Here is a 19,416-nt window from a genome sequence, read left to right as displayed (position 1 = left end):
AGTGGCAGACAGAAAAGAACATTCATGAGAAAGAGAAAGCATGTGTTTGAAGAGCTGTCAGAACTCAAAGCCAATTAAAAATGACTAAGCATGGACATGGACCATAAAATAAAATCAGTAAATTAGGCAGAGAACAGAGGCGGGATCTCATTCATATCCCAGTCTAATGCTATAGGGAGAGCAGCAAAGGAAAAGAAAAACAGTTGTTGCAGGTAGCCCAGAAACTGGAAAATAAGATTTCAGAACTGAAGCAATAGGCTGTCACATTAAATTGTCCTTCTTTTGGTGTGTAACCATATAACAGTGAACTGTTATGTGAATTGTCTAACTATTGGATAATAAAATGTGTTAAATCATGATATCTATCATCTATAATCATATTTGTATTGAAAATCCTTGAACTTGGACAAATCTATACAAGTCCTGGGTAGTTGTTTTGCAATGGCTACTTTTAGTTTTGAATATACTGTTTTAGCAATGTTTTATTTTGATATTATATTTTATATATTATATTTTATATATTATATTTTATATATTATATTTCTTTCTGCTCTCCTTAATAAGTTGTATGTTATTTTTCAGGCTCACCAAGATACCATATCAAAAACAGGTTCGACTGCCAAGAATCGTTTCACTGTCTAACATTTGGCCTTGTAAAGTGACAATGCTGGGCTGTGCATATTTGAATGCAGGTGGTTCCAGTGCTATGCTTGGCAGCAAGAAGTGTTCCCCATCAATGGAGTGATGGCTACCCTGCCAACTTGCCTGTCTGCGCACCAACATACCTGTGTGTCTGTGTCTGCCTGCCTGCCTACCACCAGCCTGCCGGCCCCTGTCATTGGTTGTGGCATCCCCTTGTGTACAGTACATATAAGGCAGAGAGACACAAACACATGATAGCTGCTTGCTCCTTGACACTTTATATTCATGGATTTAACAGTTGAAAACACTAAAGACAAAAGGACTATCTACACTTCTGAATGACCAATATGTGGACTACCTTATTATGTGTAGTTCCTCTTCGATAAAGTTGTGTCCAAGACAATTCTAAAAGAAAAAAAAATAATGTATCATATTTTCATACATATGTAAAAAAAAATCATGTCCATGGTTCAATAATTCATCATCGTAAGTAATGATGGCCTCAGAGCTTTACAGCATGGGTGTGTTTACATTTCAACCACATGGAGATCTATACTGTTCATTTGTTATTTATAAATACTAGTTCACATTGTTATAACCATGTTTACTTTCCGTGGGTTGAAATGGAAACAAGAGTAACCATTGTCTTGCAAGTGTAATCTCTCCTTTTCAATATGTTCCCTTTTGTTTGCGTTAAATGCAGCTCACCTGAACATGTAATTACGCTCTTGTTTTATTGTCTTTATTTACCAAACGAAATCAAGTTGCATCAAAGGAACAGACCATTTATTATGGTGGTGGTGAACTCGAGAGCATGAGAGGAGGGTCTCCATTGTGATGATAGTTGTAGGGAGAGTTTTGTGTAAATAAATGTGCTATTTTGGGAGGGTCGAGAAAAAGGGCAGATTTTTATCTCATCTTGGTCAAGCCATGTGAGTTAATTGATGGCCTGTGTGTCCATTGTAAATATCACCCCTCAGAACAACTGGACAAATGAAGCTGAAACTTTGCTTACTAATTTCTATCATTCTATCAATTTGCAGTTCAAGAGGTTCCAATCTGATTTGCAAAATGGCTGCCTATTGAAAAAGACAAACTTTATGGACATCACTTGGCCATTGTTTTGAGATTGATATTGTTTTGTTTATGGTAGGGCTGAACCTATTTTTTCAATTTTTGAATTTTAAACTTGATTTGAAGTAAGAAAATTGAATGTTGTTCATTCCTTTAGATTCCCTAAAGATGTATTCTATGCTCTCTTAAGTTCTTGACTCATAAAGTAGACATTTGGCACATACATTTCTATCAATAGTGAGATGAAATTTCTTTAAAAGTGGCATAATGGGGATTCTTGGGCAGATTACTATGATTGTAATAAGAGCCATCTAATCAGTTGTTAACAGTACAGGACCTGGCTTATTGTGTGTCCTATTTGGATGGCATAGATTGTTGCTCATGCAGCCAACCACAAGATTTTCTGGCCTGGACTAGGACTATTTACAGGCAACATTGACGTAACTGAAATATTATAGACTTTCTCTTACTTAAATAGTATTTAGAATTTTCATAAGAAATGTTTAAAATTTGAAAACATCTTCTAAAAAATCTGCAAGATTTTCAAAGTGCAAACCTTGTGTGAACGCTAATGATTAGTGCTTTTGAGTTTATTAAGGCATGATGATAGACATAAATCTGTCCACAACAATAATATTTTGAATAAAACCCAGAAATTCCTGCTTCATTCCATGTTATTATCAATTGGCTATCCATGTGGTTATGTTTGTCATTAACTTTTGCAATTTCCATATCTCCTGAAATTTCAAAGCCTGGAAATGAAAATCCAGTTGTGGGGTCTCCAAGTAGCTCACAGAATTCCAGAAGCCATGTTTTAAACATGTTCAAGTACTCATGACAGCCATTATGAAAATGTCATTTTTCCACAATGTTCAGCCACTTCAAGGTTCTGAATTTTATATTCTGTAAGATTTGGGAATAAAACTTATAAAAACAAATGAATTGGTTCTTAGGCAATGACGTTTGAAAATATAATGCGGGTGGGCACTGGTAGTTTTTTGTTTGTTCAAACTGTAGTATGTAAGCAAATGAACAGTTGTGTACCATCAACCTGGGAAAGGGTCTCCCTACATAAACAAGCATACAAATTCCTATTGCCGCCATAAAGCAGTGCACATGTGAAGGGAAGTAACTGTGTGGTATATTGGATCACATTCTTTTGAAGTATTAGAATTTTTTAATTGTTTTTGAAAATGGAAATAAAAACGAAACTTGCGGCAGACTTTATGGTGAAGCGGGCGGTGCCTGAGAACCAAGACTATTATTTATTTTAGCCTAACGTAGCATGTTTGAAATATTTCTTTTCACAACTTTGATCTTTGACAGTTGTGCCATACAGTCATAATGAACTTGTAGACCAACCGTTCAATATTTCTTAATGAATGCAAGTGCTTAGCCTTGTGCCTAATTGTTGAATTAACTTATTGAATTGTTTATTGAAAAGCTCCATTACTATTCAATTGATTTGGAGGCATAGAAGGCACCTAACAGAAGGGAGCATTTTGCTCATAACATTTTCCACTGGTTGGTCTGGTCCTTCTGCTTGGAAGTTGCTGTAATATTGCTAGCAGCAGTGGTTGTCAACAAACAAGTTGTAGAGGCATGGGACTTTCTGTTTTCTATATTTTCCCCAACCAGAAGTAATATCATTGAATGGGAGTGTTATCATCCAACTTGGAAGTGTGTGTAACATTCTTTTGAAGATAGTTGGAGGCATAGGTCTTTATGGTTTAAAGCTGTCTTGCATTAGACGTGTGTCAAGAATATATTTCATAACATAACAGGAAAAGTGTCTTTAGGCTCATTGTGTTAGCAGAGGCAAGGTTGTTTAATCCAGTATGAGGTTGTGGTATGCATGCATCAACAAACTGACAGAAATGGCGTGACATTGGAAATTTGGGGTGGTTATGTATTAATTCCTCTAGTTCTCCATTACCCCTTCATAAAATATTTGGGGCGGTCGGGTAGCCTAGTGGTTAAAGCGTTAACTCGTCATGCCGAAGACCCGGGTTCGATTCCCGACATGGGTACAATGTGTGAAGCCCATTTCTGGTGTCCCCCGCCGTGATATTGCTGGAATATTGCTAAAAGCGGCGTAAAACCATACTCACTCACTTATAAAATATTTGGACATCAATATTGACAGCAACTTATTAACTTAATAAATCTCCAGGTGAGCTGCAGTGCAGTCACACTTTTTTTGTACCTGTTACAGTATTGGTAATCTTTGTGTCATTTCATTGTGATGTCTACAATTTGGCACCATGTTTTGCTTTTTATCACTTTTAGCATAAAGCTGTGTTGCAACTTTCAAGCCTGAGGTTAGCCAACTACACAGACCATTTTTATTTGTCGGATTCTCTCCCGTGACTCTGCTAAAGTTTGTTCGCTCCAAGCAATGTTGGTACTATCACAAGTCAAATGATAATTTTTTTTAAAATCAGTTTTGGCCTCCATATCATGCATGCTGAAAATCTCTTTTGGTTTATTTTATATAATTTTTGCAAAGTACCTTCGTTAGGTACTTACAGCGATGCTAATGATGCTTTCCTCTTCACATGTTATTATTTATCTGAATCTAGTGATGTTAACAAGATATGTTTCACTGTTATTTGTAACTTGCATGTAGAGTGTCTTAAAATTGATTCATGTTTATTAGAAATGCTAATTTTCCTTTCACTTTGAGGGAAGTTATGTCAGATGCAATGATCGTGTGTCTCACTATACATTGTTTCCTTATTTCATAAGACCCCACTGTTGTGTTCAGGTGAGCTCTCATGCCGATGTTGGCTCTATTTCTGTGACCTTAAGTGGCCTCATTCTAAATAACTTTCATAAATGATCTCTGCAATATATGGCCTGAAATTGGTATTATAATAAATTGTCCACTCCCCTTTTTTTATAAACATTCCTTATGAGATTGATTTTAAGATGATTAATGTGATTAGGCCAGGTTCATTTGATTTTAGCTTACCTCAACTGAAGTTCAAGTGAGCTTTTCCCAGGAGCATTGTCTGTCATCTTCCCATGCATACAGTAATTGTAAACATTCAATTTCTCTATGAAGCTAAGGTAGAGATGCCAACCATTATGATTTCGGCCAAATAGTTACAATTTTGAGCCTAAAAATAAGCCATTCCTCCTTGAAACACATTTTTTTTCATTAATTATTTAAATTTATTACATGCCCGTGTACACATCGTTTAATACCAAAGCACTTGCCTATGTGCTGCGGGGAACAAGTTACACTGACAAAGCTCTCAACATCTCTTGGCTTATTCAACGACATAGTATGAGGAGATGATAGATCACTGAGAGGAGCTTATGCACACTCAATGACCCCAGCAACCCCGTTGCTAGGCTGACATCACATGGCATTGTTTCGCTGGAGGATCTTGCAACATAATTCCACAGGTCATAGAGTATTGTGACGTGATTGTAAACTTTGTGGTGCAGGTCTCGCTTTCACTCGTCAATTACAAGAACTATTCACCCGTTTCATAAAATTGGTATTACACGGGAGCGCATTTAGGATTCTATATGCATAAAATATCCAAGAGAGCAAATTGTGAGATGAAACATTCTACAACAAGGTCAATGTCCACTACTCAGAGATACGAGGTCTCTGATTAGTTATTATGCTAAAACACTCAAGTCATGTTATCGCTAGATCTTTGTTGGTGCAGTTGGTAACTAATTGCAAATTGATAACTTTATTACTACAAAACTTAGAACACATTAGATAGTCTCAAAGGTGACACCCTTTCTAAGAAAGTTAACATTAACATTTTTGTTTGCCCCACTGATTGCTCAAAAGCTTCAATTAGGGTTGGCATTTCTGCTAAGGTTCTACACTGATGATCCCAGAATTAAATAATTCTCACCAAACTGATTTTAAACATGGTTTCCAAGGCAACCATATTGAAATTGTCACGTTTACTGTAACATTGATATTTCTTCAGGCATCATTTGATGTGCAGTTAAAAAATGTTGTATGCAGAATAATGTTAGTTATATTATTGTTATCAACTATGACCTTTACATACCCCTGTAAATCTAGTCTTACTGCATTTGGACATCTTTTTTTTAAACCAAAATACCTTATATTGAGTATACTCTGAAAATGAATATTTGGCCAGATACAATTACTAAATTCTCAATGTGTAATTCCATGTACATATAGTTTGGATGTCTTCAGGTGAACTAGTCTGTAGCTCTATATTTAGTACTGGAATTGTTTCACTCTTCTGGGTTTTTTGTTTCCATCGTGAACTTCGGAAGATATACAGATGCATGTGTATGCTCCAGAATCAGGATTCAGGATTTCTTTGAATTTAAGGAAAATATTGGAATTCAGACATATGTAATTAATTACCAGGGGGTAAATGCATGTTTGACAGGATGTTATTCAGATTATCACATAGTCCTCTTCATAAACATCTTTTGTTTTGTATGTTTTGCTAGTTGTCACATCCTAACATGTAGTTTCTTGTTGAAAGCAGATAGCTGGTTTTTGGGTCGTTATATGTTGAGGTGTAAGCCAGTACAACTGATCAACAGAAGTAACATGATCAGTTGCAGAAAGGCTGGGAATGAGCTTCTACTTTAGTTATTATGGTTTCAATCAAATGTTGCATTTAATTAATTTACAAAGATGAATAGAGAATTGGATGAAGGTGACTGTGGCAGATTCAGTTATTATAGTTCACATCTTTGAGCAGTATTTCTTTTTGTTCTTCACACTGTCTTTGAAAAAGAAATTGCCATTAAATGACTGATACATTAGATATGTAATTACATGTGGCCAGAGATTTGTCAAAAACTGTGGTTTCTAATTGAAGGCATATCATCCGTGTCACGACAATCATTGTTGAAAATTATACATTTCTTTTTTTTCTGAATGGGGATAAATCAGCGCTGGATTCATTTAAAGTGTTTGGGGCAATAGTTCACAGTGACAAGGGCAGATTTACTTACTAGAAAAAAATAAACTTGAAATCTACTCTCTCTTTTTCCCTTTCATTAGTGTGTATGAGCTACGCAGTTGAACATGGTACAATGGAATAGAAATGGCTAAGGAGAATGCTTTTACTGGTTCGTTTATGGATAAAACTTAAAATTGCCACAGCAGCCACATTGAAAATATCATTCTTAGCTCACCTTGTTGACGGTTAATTCATGTGTTTTTCCTTGACATCCATTGTCTATAGTGTGTCTCCAAAGATACCACTGGACCAAAAAAGCTGAAACTTTACATACCCCGGTATTTGTTTCCGTCAGTGATGACACCCGGATCTATTTAAAAGATTCACATCCAATTTTCAATATGGCCACCACAGCAGCAGTTGTCCCAGCGACTGGATGATGACGTTGTTGATTTCTCAGTAGCACTTCATGATCCTAACCATCACCTCATCTGAATAAAATGGGTTTTCTTTCAAATTCCGTCTGATTTATCTTTCTGGTTTTGTTGTCACAATCTTACTGATGCTATATGCTCATGCACAGTTTATTTGGGTGTCAAGTATACATGTGAAGTTAGTTGTGGGGTTCAAAGCAGATTTTGAAAAGACTATGGCCACAGCTCAGCCATGTTTGTTCAAAATGTGATGTTATGCTCTTAAATTCTCTCAAAATGCATTCTTGGTTCTGTAAACATCTTCTCATCTGAAGTTGCTTGACTGAGGAAGCTGAACTTTAGCATGTGAACAAAAGGAAACAGTTGTTCTTGGTTCGTTGTGGGACAGCACACCCCAAGACACCCGTCACTGAACATTTTCCATATGTTGTGAATCGTGCTCTTCATGCTCTGTATCTGTTGACAGACTACACTAAATAACTTGACATCAGCTGTTGACATAATCCTTTTTTGACGGAGATGTCCGTAGTCTTTAAGACAGAAGTTTGCTTTGTCTGGAGGAAATAGAACTTTCATTATCGGGGAGAAAACACCATTTATGATAGAAAGAAGTTAATGTTCACACTTGCGGTGAATGTAGAGGAATATTGTACTTTGGGGTTTTTAAATTCAGACATTATATTACAGGTTTAAAAGAGCCAGGTACATACTCAGGGTAGTAAAACCAAGGAATTCTTTTCTGCTTTGGAGAACATTTTTGTGTGGGACCTATAACTTGAAAACTACTGCATGGATTCTTTTCAAATTAAGCGAACAATTTCCATACTAATAAAAAAAGGTGCAGTGCAAAGTGTTTCTATGTGGATATTAAGAACATATGATTTTTTTTCATGTTTTGAAATTAGTTTTTTTACTTCCACATTTGTGCGATCTATAACTTGATAACTACTGCATGGTATCTTTTCCAATTTGGGGTACAGTTTCTATACCAATAGGAGAGGTGCAGTGCAAAGTTTGATCTCGATAAGTGGATTTGAGAAAATATTTATTATTTAAAATTTTTTTTTAATGTTTTGAACTTAGAAACATGCTGGAGTAGAAGTCGGGGGTATTTGTGAGCCCTACCCATATCATGGTAGCAGAGCGTGGTTACAAGCTTTAAGTCAGTTATGTCTGAAATTCTGGAAAAAGTGCTCTGTAAAGAGTGTTAAATGGGGAACATTTTGAAACTGAAAAAACTAAAAGCTTATGTTAAGTCAGCCTTAACAAAAGCCCCAAACAAGTTGTACAATATACTAGAATTTCTTGATCAACCATCTCAAATTGACATTGGAGATGGCATAGTCAGGTGAAAGCAATCAAATGTTACGACTAAACTCACCTTGGCTTTTACAATGCATCAAGATCAAATTGTAGCTAAAACTTACCAAGAAATTAGCCATCTTGAAGATGAAACTAATGTAGTTGAACAGGCACAAGTTCACATAGATAATAGGTCAAATGCAACTATTATGTCAAGTAGAAGTTCAAAAGCTGCATTTATGACAGGCAAAGACCAAGCACCAGCGACTGCTGAATACAAGCTGTTGCAGCTAAGGCAATATTTTGGGGGGGAAACTTTGAAAGTTGACAAATTTGAAGCCTATTTGCCCAGGCTTTTCTCGAGATGTTGAAAGATTTGCTGATGTCATGGACATTTGTGTCCGTCTGAAAGAAGCAAGGTGTAAGAGCTTGGTAATGGGTTACTGTATGCCACTTTACAAAAGGAAATGACTGAATCTTGGGTCGCACAATGTCAAAGATGGCTTCATTATAGTGAATGGGTACTTCAGGAAGCTGAATACCAAACAGTAGCTATGAAAACATATAGTTTTTTTCTTTTCTGATAAGGCAAAAGATAATAGCTTAAAAGAATCATGTTCGTTTGTCAGTAGTGAGTTACATCAAAATAAAAAAACAAACGTACTGGAACATATTGCACAAGTCAAAATAGGGAATTGCATTGGAAATAATTTTTGTCACTGATGTGTCAAATGTTGGAAATGTCCTCCACATGTGTATCATAAAATGTTTTGAAAGCTTTAATGTGGCCCTGAATGTTGTAACCTTAATCAAAAGACTTTTGAGCAAAAAAAGAGTATACTAGTGGAAAAACGTAAATGTGATTCATATAAGTGGGAATAACCTATTTGGCCATTTGCCGATCAATGTTTTATCATAACCAATTCATTGACAAAACCAGTACCTGTTAGTAACAGGAGAGAGCTACACGCCCTAACAAGAGGTGTGGCGTAACAACTCCATTAGCAATGTCAATGTGACCACCATTTGTGTTGATACAGGCAATGCAGCGGCACATTGAAGACACCACACAATTGAAAACAGCCTGGGGTATGTTGTTCCAAATGACGACCAAAGATTGGGCCAACTGAGCTAGCGTTACCTGCTGGGTGTCTTAGGCATCGTTCTAATTCATCCCAGACATGGAGGAGAGGTCTGGAGAAACAGCTGGCTACTGGTTACAAGTGCAATGGGCATTATTCTACTGCAACGTCATGATACATCCCTTCATGTGCACAAAGGGTAGAACATAATCTCAAACAATATCATTCCGAGGTTTGATCCCCGGCTGCGTCGTACCAAAAGAAGTTGAACTATGGTACTACTTGTTACCCTGTCTGGCGCTCAGCATTAAGGAGCTAAAACAAGGACTGGTCAGCTCAGATCGGAATACTGTGTCTGAGTGGGGTATTCTTGTTAAACTGCGGTATGGGATCTCAGTGGGCAAGCACTATAAAAATCAGCATAAGTCCGGACTAGTCACACACACACACGACTTGGAAGAACTGGGACAGAATAGGTCTTCAGCAACCCATGCTTGACGTAAAAAGAGATTATGCTTGTCGTTAGAGGCGACTAATGGGATCGGGTGGTCAGACTCACTGACTTGGTTGATGCATATCATCATATCCCAATTGCATGGATCGATGCTCATGATATCAATCACTGGATTGTCTGGTCCAGACTTGATTATTTACAGACCGCCGTCATTCAGCTGGACTATTGCTTAGTGCGGCACGGATACACACACGCAGCGGAGTGAGGCCATATACTGAAACCCCGTAAGGAGGACCCTTAGTCCCAGAGGTGCTATGTATAGGTTTTTATGTATTTTGAATATGTCCTCTTCCACAAGTAACTTCGTCACATTGTTTTATTCCTAAGGCAAATAGACCGCCTTCGTGGTCTTGTGGTAGAGCGTCCGCCCAGAGGGCGGAAGGTCCAGGGTTCAATCCCGGGCCGCGTCATACAAAAAGACATTAAAAGATTGTACTTGTTGTTACCCTGTCTGGCGCTCGGCATTAAGGGGCTAAAACAAGGACTGGTCGGCTTTGAGTCAGTATACTGTGTCTGAGTGGGGTATTCATGTTAAACTGCGGCATGGTATCTCAGTGAGCTAGCACTATAAATCGGCATCAGTCCGGACTAGTACAAGCAGCCACACACACACATACACGTGCATGCACGTCGCTATATAAGTGCAATAATCTTGGACGCGACGTTAAACCCAATTTCACCTCACCTAAGGCAAATAGGTCTAGAGATAGCATTTTTCAAACCTGCAAGACAAGTGAGGACCATTCCCATAATGCAATTTGTTGGTCCTCGCAATGAATAATACTGGATATGTGTAGGTCCTCATTCTGCTAACGTAAAACAAGTCAATATATATTTATATTTCATAAAACTTGGAATTATCCTCCATGTGTGTTCCTCATGCTAAAGGTAGAAAGTTATCAAACACGCTCCAAAAACAACCATGTGTTCTACTAGTCTGATCTCTATTCATCGTAAGAGCCTTGGTGTGTGCCTGTATGGCAATGCCTTCATTGCGAGGATCTGAATGTGTGATTATTGAGGACCCGAGTCTGTATGCCCTTATGATGTATAGTGATGCCTTCATTAGGAGGACCTGGATGTGTGCCCTTAAGACTTACTACGATGCCTCCATTCGAGGGACTGGTCTAGTGGTAGCCGGCTTCGATCCCCGGCCACGTCATACCAAAAGAGGTTAAAATTTGGTACATCTTGCTACCCTGTCTGGCGCTTAGCATTAATTGGCTAAAACAAGAACTGGTTGGCTTGGAGTCAGTATAAAAAGACCACAAAAAAACATGCACGCACTCGCATGTATATCTTGGACGTGACGTTAAACCCCATTTCACATTACTAGGACCAGGATGTATGATTAGCAAGGACCCGTGTGAGAGAGAGATATGTATAAAAATGCCTTCATCATGAAAACCTGGATATGTCATGTATAATAAGCAAGGAACCATGTGTGGTGTTTGGAATAAGCCTGTCCAGTAATGGCCAAATGTCTGCAGCATTAACAGGAAATGGAGCCTTTCAAAATTTAATAACACTTTAGTCCTTTTATTACTTGAATATTACATGTGGCATAGTCAAAATAAAAGGGTCACAATAGGGTTAATAAAGAGACAGGCCATATCATACTTGTTACTTCAAAATTCCAATGGAATCAACATCATTTGTACAGATCATGGTGTCATCCTACATGACTAAAAAAGGTTTAAGGACCAACCGATTCTTTAATATTACATTAGTTAATCTGTCATGGTAGCTACGATTAACTATACTGATATGTATTCATGCAAAAAGTGGATGACTGCATGGTCTCCATCTCTGGTAACGGGTCTCCACTTTTGCAATATTGTCACAGAATAATGTTATGCCCTCCATATAATGCAACATCTTGAGATATTGTCTTTATTCCAAATGAAAATTCTCAAAACAAGTTCTATCTCCATTAGGACAAAGAGAAAACTTTAGGCCAGCTGACCATTCCTGTGGCAGGCAGGCAAGCAGGCGGCGAGGAGTAAGTGTATGTCTTTAATAGTGGCGTTACAATAAACTGAGAACAACGATACAAAGTATTGATCATTTCCATACAATCCCATTGAGTACAGTTAAAAGGCTTTCAATGCCATGAAGTTTGTCATCATACAACAAATCCTGTCTTATCAAAGGTTATTATGGATTTAGGTATCCAACTTTCAATAATGAATTTGGTAAAATTACCTTTCAGATCAGTAATTTCTTTCAATAAGAGTGTATTTGTGTTGCACATATCACTTTGCAAATACTTATCATCACACCTCTTGTGTTTATAGCAGTTTCTGAGTTGAAAAACAGAAGATGTGCTAAAAGGTAAAAACATAATTGTTTCAAAAACTACACATATCAAAGTTTAACTTTCCACTGCACCTTTTCTATTTGAATGGAAACTGTTTCCTAACTTAGAAAAAAATCCAAAAAGTTATCGGTTGCACAAATTTTTCAGGAAAAAAAAATGATGCTTATATCATGGGATAACATTTATACTAAGTTATCTTTTAATAATTAGATCTACATCAAGTGCTTTTATGAGTTATCTTGCGTAACATTTATACATCATTTCATATAATTATAGTTTAGCAAGTAATAATTATCATTAGGTAAAATGCATATATAAAATATCAGTAGTACTTACTTACTTTGGAGATTTAACGTGCGCTTTCCGACTGATGTGTATTTCGCACTCCGGCCCGGCCAGGCCATTTAATGTGTTTCCAAAAGGGGCGAAAGTGGTCTGTGCAACCCAAGAGGGGGGTTTTAGGGGTTGCTTATATAGATTTGGGAATTTTGAGATTTGGAATATCAGTAGTTTCAGTTAAAGCTTTTTAGATGGTTGCTAGCCTAAGGTAATGGGAGCGCGTCTTCTAGACATACTATTCAATAAGACAAGAGTTACGTCTACATAGTTTAATTGATTTGAAGCTTTTAGATAAATGCTAGCCTAAGGTATCAAGGTCCCATCTCCCAGACAAAGGATATTTATTTAAGTATATCTGTCATCACCTACCGGGGTATATTAGAATAACATTACTTCAATTAAGACTCATTAAGGATTAGCCCCCATACAAGCTCGTCTATAGTGCATTAAGGATTAGCCCCCATACAAGCTCGTCTATAGGGCATTAAGGATTAGCCCCCACACAAGCTCATCTATAGTGACACCCTAATCTCTTTCAAAGCATCCAGTAAATATGTCAACAAGATTAGTGCCAGTCCAACAGGATAAACAGGATTTAGTATTCCCCTCTGTCTAGCCATCCATTTAGCTTAGGACACAACCAATCGTGTATCAACCAATCACATCCCTTTTATTGTTCAAATTTTTGTTAAATACATACTGTAGGCAGGTTTTAAGCAGAGAAGGGGTTTGACTCTCTTACCAAGCAGACCTCTTTCCCACAGCCCAGAGTGTGTACCGACTCTCTGTGGCACCCTCAGTTATTTTGTAAGATATTGTAAATTGTTAATTGTTCTTGTAAATAAAATTGTGATTAGTCTCCTGTGACTCTGGCTCTTTGCTGACTAATTCCCCAAGAAAACCAGCACGTTATTTGGAAGGTATTGTTCACCCAGAACAGTTCCATGATAATTTGGCGGAGAATCATCGTTTCCGGAACCACGGAGTCCAGGAACTACGACCACCTACAAGAACCCATTGGAGGACATGTCCAACCGTGATCATCTGATGGAATAACAAGCAAGCTGCATCTACCTCTGACCTCAACACTGGATTAAAGACAACCAACTCCTCCAAAGACACCAACAAAGGAAGAAAAAGTCTTCAAATATTGTAAGTACTACATTGTTGATTACTTGTCTTCCTTTAATTTAGTACGGTACATACTAATAGGTGTCATGGCAAATATGGAGTCTGGAATGGAAAGTAACTTTGTAAGTGAAATTCCAACAGTGTCTTTAGTTACGCCCCTTGCCAAAAGTGTAATTCAGGCAAAATTTGGCACAAAAACAACAAATTGTTTAGTAGATACTGGGGCATCCATTTGTTGTATTTCGTCTGCTTTTCTGAGCACAGCTTTTGAAAACCTTACTCTTGGAAACTCACCCTTTCCACAGGTTAAAGGTGTTGGCGGCGAATTGCATAAAGTGTTAGGTTCAGTTGTGTTAGATTTTGTCATTGAGGATCAGGAAGTTTCTCAAAGATTCTATGTTCTGCCTACACTACCAGAAGCAGTGATACTAGGTGAGAACTTCCTTGATGACAATGATGCAGTCTTAGACTATAGCTGTCACTCCTTGATACTTAACAACAGCACCTCAGATAGGCAATATATCAATTTCATAGCCAATTCAGTGCAAGAGATTTGTGGATTAGCAAAAACAATAGATCAGATCTACATCCCCCCTCAGAGTGAAATTCATTTCAAGGTTAGACTATCAGAAGCCAAAGAGGATTCCCTCATCCTCATTGAACCCATTGCTTCCCTCACTGCTCATTCTGAAGTAGCAGGCGGTAGAACTCTTTCTTAAGCAAAAAGCAAAACTGCTACATTTAGGCTTATGAATCCCTCCCAAGAAGAAAAGGTTCTTGACAAGGGTACAGTTGTAGGCAAATTTAGTTACATTGACAAAGACTCTGTTTTTGAAAACGACTCTGACCAACCATTCATAAGTACCGTTAACACTGACAATGAGAAGAGAGACAATGACACCAGGGATTATGTTAAAATTGCACAAGAGTTAGGATTTGATTTGACCAATACACAACTGACTCCAGACCAACGACACCGACTACTTAGATTTTTGGGACAAAATAGAGACATGTTTTCAAAGAGTCTTGCAGATTTAGGAAAGACTGACATGCACCAACATATCATTGACACTGGCAACCACCCACCCGTTAAGAGTAGACCATATTGCCAATCTCCTCATCTCCAAAAAGTCACCGAAGAACTTATAGATGATTTTCTGAAGTATGATTTGATCGAGGAGTCTACTTCTATGTATTCAGCTCCCATTATCCTAGTCAAAAAACGTGATGGCTCATATAGATTTGTTTTTGACTACAGAAAGTTTAATTCTGTCACTTTACCAATGTCATGGCCTCTTCCTGTTTTGATGATGTTGTTAATCACATCGCCAATGCCCAAGCTAAGATCTTCTCAACTTTAGACCTTGCTAATGGCTTCTTCCAAGTGCCATTACATGAAGATTCAAAGCATAAAACTGCTTTCGTCACCCATCAAGGCCTTTATCAATTCAAACGTTTTCCCAAAGGTTTGACAAATTCTCCACTTTGTTTTCAACAGCTCATGAGCAAAGTGCTACGAAAATTGCTTTTTAAGGTTGCGCTGATCTACATTGATGATTTGATAATTTACAGCAAAAACTTTGAAGAGCATCTCCAACATTTGGAGCAAGTGTTTTACTGTCTGAAACAGGCAAAATTAACACTAAAGCCATCCAAATGCAATTTTGCAACAGACAAAGTTTCTTTTCTGGGTCATGTTTTATCATGTGGAGGTGTTCAAGTTGATGACAAAAAGATTGAAGCAATTAGAACCTTTCCAGTGCCCAAATCACAAAAGCAGATTCGCTCCTTCTTAGGTCTCACAAACTTCTACAGGAAGTATGTGAAAAATTACGCTCACATAGCGCTTCCACTGAATGCCTTGCTAAAGAAGCATTCAGAGTCAGAAGTAGGAAAGAAACCAAAGTTCCAATGGTCACTTGAGAGTGATCAGGCATTCAACACACTCAAACATGCTATGAGTAATACACCGGTTCTGGCTTATCCAAATTTTGACAAAGAATTTCTTCTCGCTACTGATGCCAGTGATATGAGCATAGGTTTTGTTTTAAGTCAAAAAGATGAGAAAAATAATGAACATCCAATAGCTTTTGGTGGTAGAGCTCTTCATGGCAGCGAAAAGAACTGGAGCATTACAGAAAAGGAAGGCTTAGCCCTAGTTGAAGCAATTAGAATCCTTTCGTCCATACCTTGCATATTCCAAATTCACAGTCTACACTGTTCATATAGCATTGAAATGGCTGAAATCCATCAAGGATGCCACAGGTAGGTAAGGGCGATGGTCTTTGGAACTTTCTACCTACACTTTTGACATTGTTCACCGCAGCGGCAAAGCCAATGGGAATGCCGATGCTCTCTCACGTAGGGAATATGAGGAAAATATTAACTGTAATGATCAGACAGAAGAAGATGCTGAGAAAAACAACTTCAACTCAGCAAAGCAAATCAACTAGCAGTACAATCTTGCCAAATACCCATTCATCCACACTGGTCACACAGACAACTGAGACTGAGGATAATTGCACACCTATTGTCAATCACTTAGAATCAGACACACAGACAACACATTGGTCAGTCACCTTTGAATATGAAGAGGATTATCAGTCAGTACCAGTTAATGCTGTCGCAGCATTTCATGCTACAAATGCTGATGTTACTCAAGACACATTGGTTGAAGTAAGTATAAAAGAACATCCAAATTTACGTCACCTACAAAGGATTTATCAAGATTTCATCCAAATCTTTGACTACAAAGAGGATGATGTCCTTCCACAAAATGAAAAGGATCGTCAAAAGTTTTTATCGAAGCCAATACTTTTGAAATTGATGAAGGCATACTATACAGATTCTTTCCACATAGACAGAAAGGCCATGCAGACAAGTTCATTAAACAGCTGGCAGTCCCAAGAACCCTCAGGAATCAAGTCCTCCAATCCTACCATGAGTTTGGCGGTTGCCACCATGGGAAAGAAAGGATGCACAACATCATGAGTACTACTGGCCCAAAATGTACGATATTGCTACTTATGTCCAGACATGTGAGGTATGTCAACAGACAAAGAGGCACTACCATGGCAAGAAGGCACCACTTCGTCCACTACCTGTAGAAGAGGTCTTAACCCGATGGCACGTTGACATTCTCAGTCCCCTGCCAACAACACCAGACAAGTAAAAGTACATTTTGGTCATCACAGATGCATCATCCAGATGGTGTGAAGCCTTTCCACTTCGGACCCAAGAAGCCAAAGAAGTAGCAGATGTTCTCGTCAGAGAAATATTTTGTCGGTATGGCGCTCCAAGGACCTTAATTTCAGACAGAGGTCAGAACTTCATGTCCAAACTTATCAAAGCAATTTGTGAACTTTTGGCAATTAAATTTACCCATACCAGCCCATACCATCCTCAAACAAACAGCTGTGTAGAAAGGCTCAATTCTTACATCAATCAATCACTAAGAGCCTATTGTAACAAATCTGACAATGATTGGCCCCGTTTTGTTCCTGGCATCATGATGGCCTATCGGATGGCTCCAAATTCATCAACACAAAAATCCCCATATGTTATGCTTTTTGGCCGAGAAATGAGAGGTCCACAAGTTGTAGCATTAATTCCAAAAGAAAATTTAGGCCACAATAACAAAAGTTATCTTTCAAATTTGCTTGAGGAGCTGGAAATCACTAGAACAATTGCAGCTGAAAACACTGCTCGGGCTAAGGAGGTGTATTCAGAACAATATGATCGAAAGGCTAAAGAACCAGAATTAGCCCCAGGTCAAAGAGTTTGGCTTTATTGTCAAAAAGTTGAAAAAGGCCTTTCCAACAAATTAACCAAAAAGTGGTATGGTAGCTATTATATCATCCATACAGGTCCAAATTATACCTACAAACTACGCCGAAGTTACGCCGACAAAATACACAAACCACTGGTCCATGCCAACTGCCTGAAGCCGTATTTTGATCCTGCTGATCATCCACAGTATCCTCCAGAACCATACCTCAATGACTCCAGTAACATAGATTCAGGAGTCATGGATGACAACGAGGAACCAGTCAATGATACTCATCTTGACAGCAACAATTCCCCACCAACAAGTTCAACTTACCAGGCTACTGATCAATCACCTCCACAACAGAAAGGTAACAAGGTCAATTCCAAAACAAAGGCAGGTACTTCCAGCAACAAGAGTCCGAAGCAAAAGACCCCAACAAAGAAGAATAACCCTGCTTCAAGTACAACAGAAAAACCTACCAGTCCCACGGCAACAATGAAGGAAAATCATGCCACACCAGGTCCTAGTGCTCCAACCAAGGTAAATGAAAAGGTAAACAAAGACAAAAGCGAAGTGAAATGACACAAAGCAAACCATACTGCGAACCCAAACCGTACCGAAGCAAACCGAAACCTTACCGAAGCGAAGCAAACCATACTGCGAATTGCACAGAAACCTATCGAAGCGAAGCAAAACATACTGCGAATCGGACCCAAACTGTACCGAAGCGAAGCAAACCATACTGCGAATCGAACCCAAACCGTACCGAAGCGAAGCAAACCATACTGCGAATTGAACCCAAACCGTACCGAAGCGAAGCAAACCCTACTGCGAATTGAACCCAAACTGTACCAAAGCGAAGCAAACCGTACCGAAGCGAAGCAAACCGTACCGAAGCAAAATAAACCAAACCCTATCGCATTGAACCGAACGAAAATCAAAGCGAAACAAACCAAATTCAAATAAAGCAAACTTAACAACCGAAATGAACCAAAACAAAGAAAAGGCAAACCAAATAGTTACGAAAACTAACAATGAATTCTAAAAAGGATATACACCTTTCTAACACTTTTTGTATACCGTATTAATGTAATAAATCAATGCACTTGTTATATGCACATGCACACATATGTATATATAATGCGTCTAATGATTGTATCCAAAAGTAGAAGGATATTACTATTTTTTTCATGATATACTTTTGTAATTTGCCGCCAATACATTCTTCCTGGTCATGACACCATTTAGTAATAATTATGTACTGATCTTTTACATCATAATTATCATATTTGTTTTATTTTCTAGTTATTACAGACAAACTGAGGAAGTATTTATATATGACATATTATTTGAACATGCTAACTCTCTTTTCTTTGTTTCCATGTAAAACCTCCATGGACACAGCCTTCTATCTTACAACCCCAATCCAGGATGTGGAACTCAAGGCCTCCTACATCACCCATAAAACCACCAGTACAGAGTGCCAAGACAAGCCAGCTCCACATCCAGAATCCCTGATGACAGCATTTTTATATTATGTTTCCTTAAATCAAAGAGACTCTATAATAATTATTATTCACTACTACCAGTTTAACTTTATAATAAGTGTCATCTAATCAGTTGTTAACAGTACGGGACCTGGCTTATTGTGTGTCCTATTTGGATGGCATAGATTGTTGCTCATGCAGCCAACCACAAGATTTTCTGGCCTGGACTAGGACTATTTAATTAAATAAAAAAGATGTTTGTTTTCATAAAATCCAAAAATTGAAATCAAAACTTTGCACTGCACCTCTCCAATAGGTATGAAAACTCAAAAGGTTTTCAACTTTGAAAAGAAAATGTATTCAAGTAGTAGGTCACACAAAAAATGTCATCGTCTCC

At 38.0% G+C, this 19,416-nt stretch overlaps 1 protein-coding gene across 1 annotated transcript in view; it reads left to right on the top strand.

The window, feature by feature from the left end:
* Positions 1-7,158, top strand: part of LOC124118186 (eukaryotic translation initiation factor 4E-like) — a 76,954-nt gene extending 69,796 nt beyond the window's left edge. The window contains exon 7 of the mRNA XM_046480298.2: positions 583-7,158. Coding sequence (XP_046336254.1) covers positions 583-642 — 60 coding nt within the window. The 3' untranslated portion in view covers positions 643-7,158. The remainder of the gene's footprint in view (positions 1-582) is intronic.
* The last annotated feature ends 12,258 nt before the right edge of the window (positions 7,159-19,416 follow it).

Source organism: Haliotis rufescens, unplaced genomic scaffold, assembly GCF_023055435.1.
Source record: "Haliotis rufescens isolate VD_foot unplaced genomic scaffold, xgHalRufe1.0.p SCAF_66, whole genome shotgun sequence".
NCBI classification, from domain to species: domain Eukaryota; kingdom Metazoa; phylum Mollusca; class Gastropoda; order Lepetellida; family Haliotidae; genus Haliotis; species Haliotis rufescens.
Note: the sequence above shows the minus strand (reverse complement) of the source record. Positions and strands in the feature narration are given on the sequence as shown.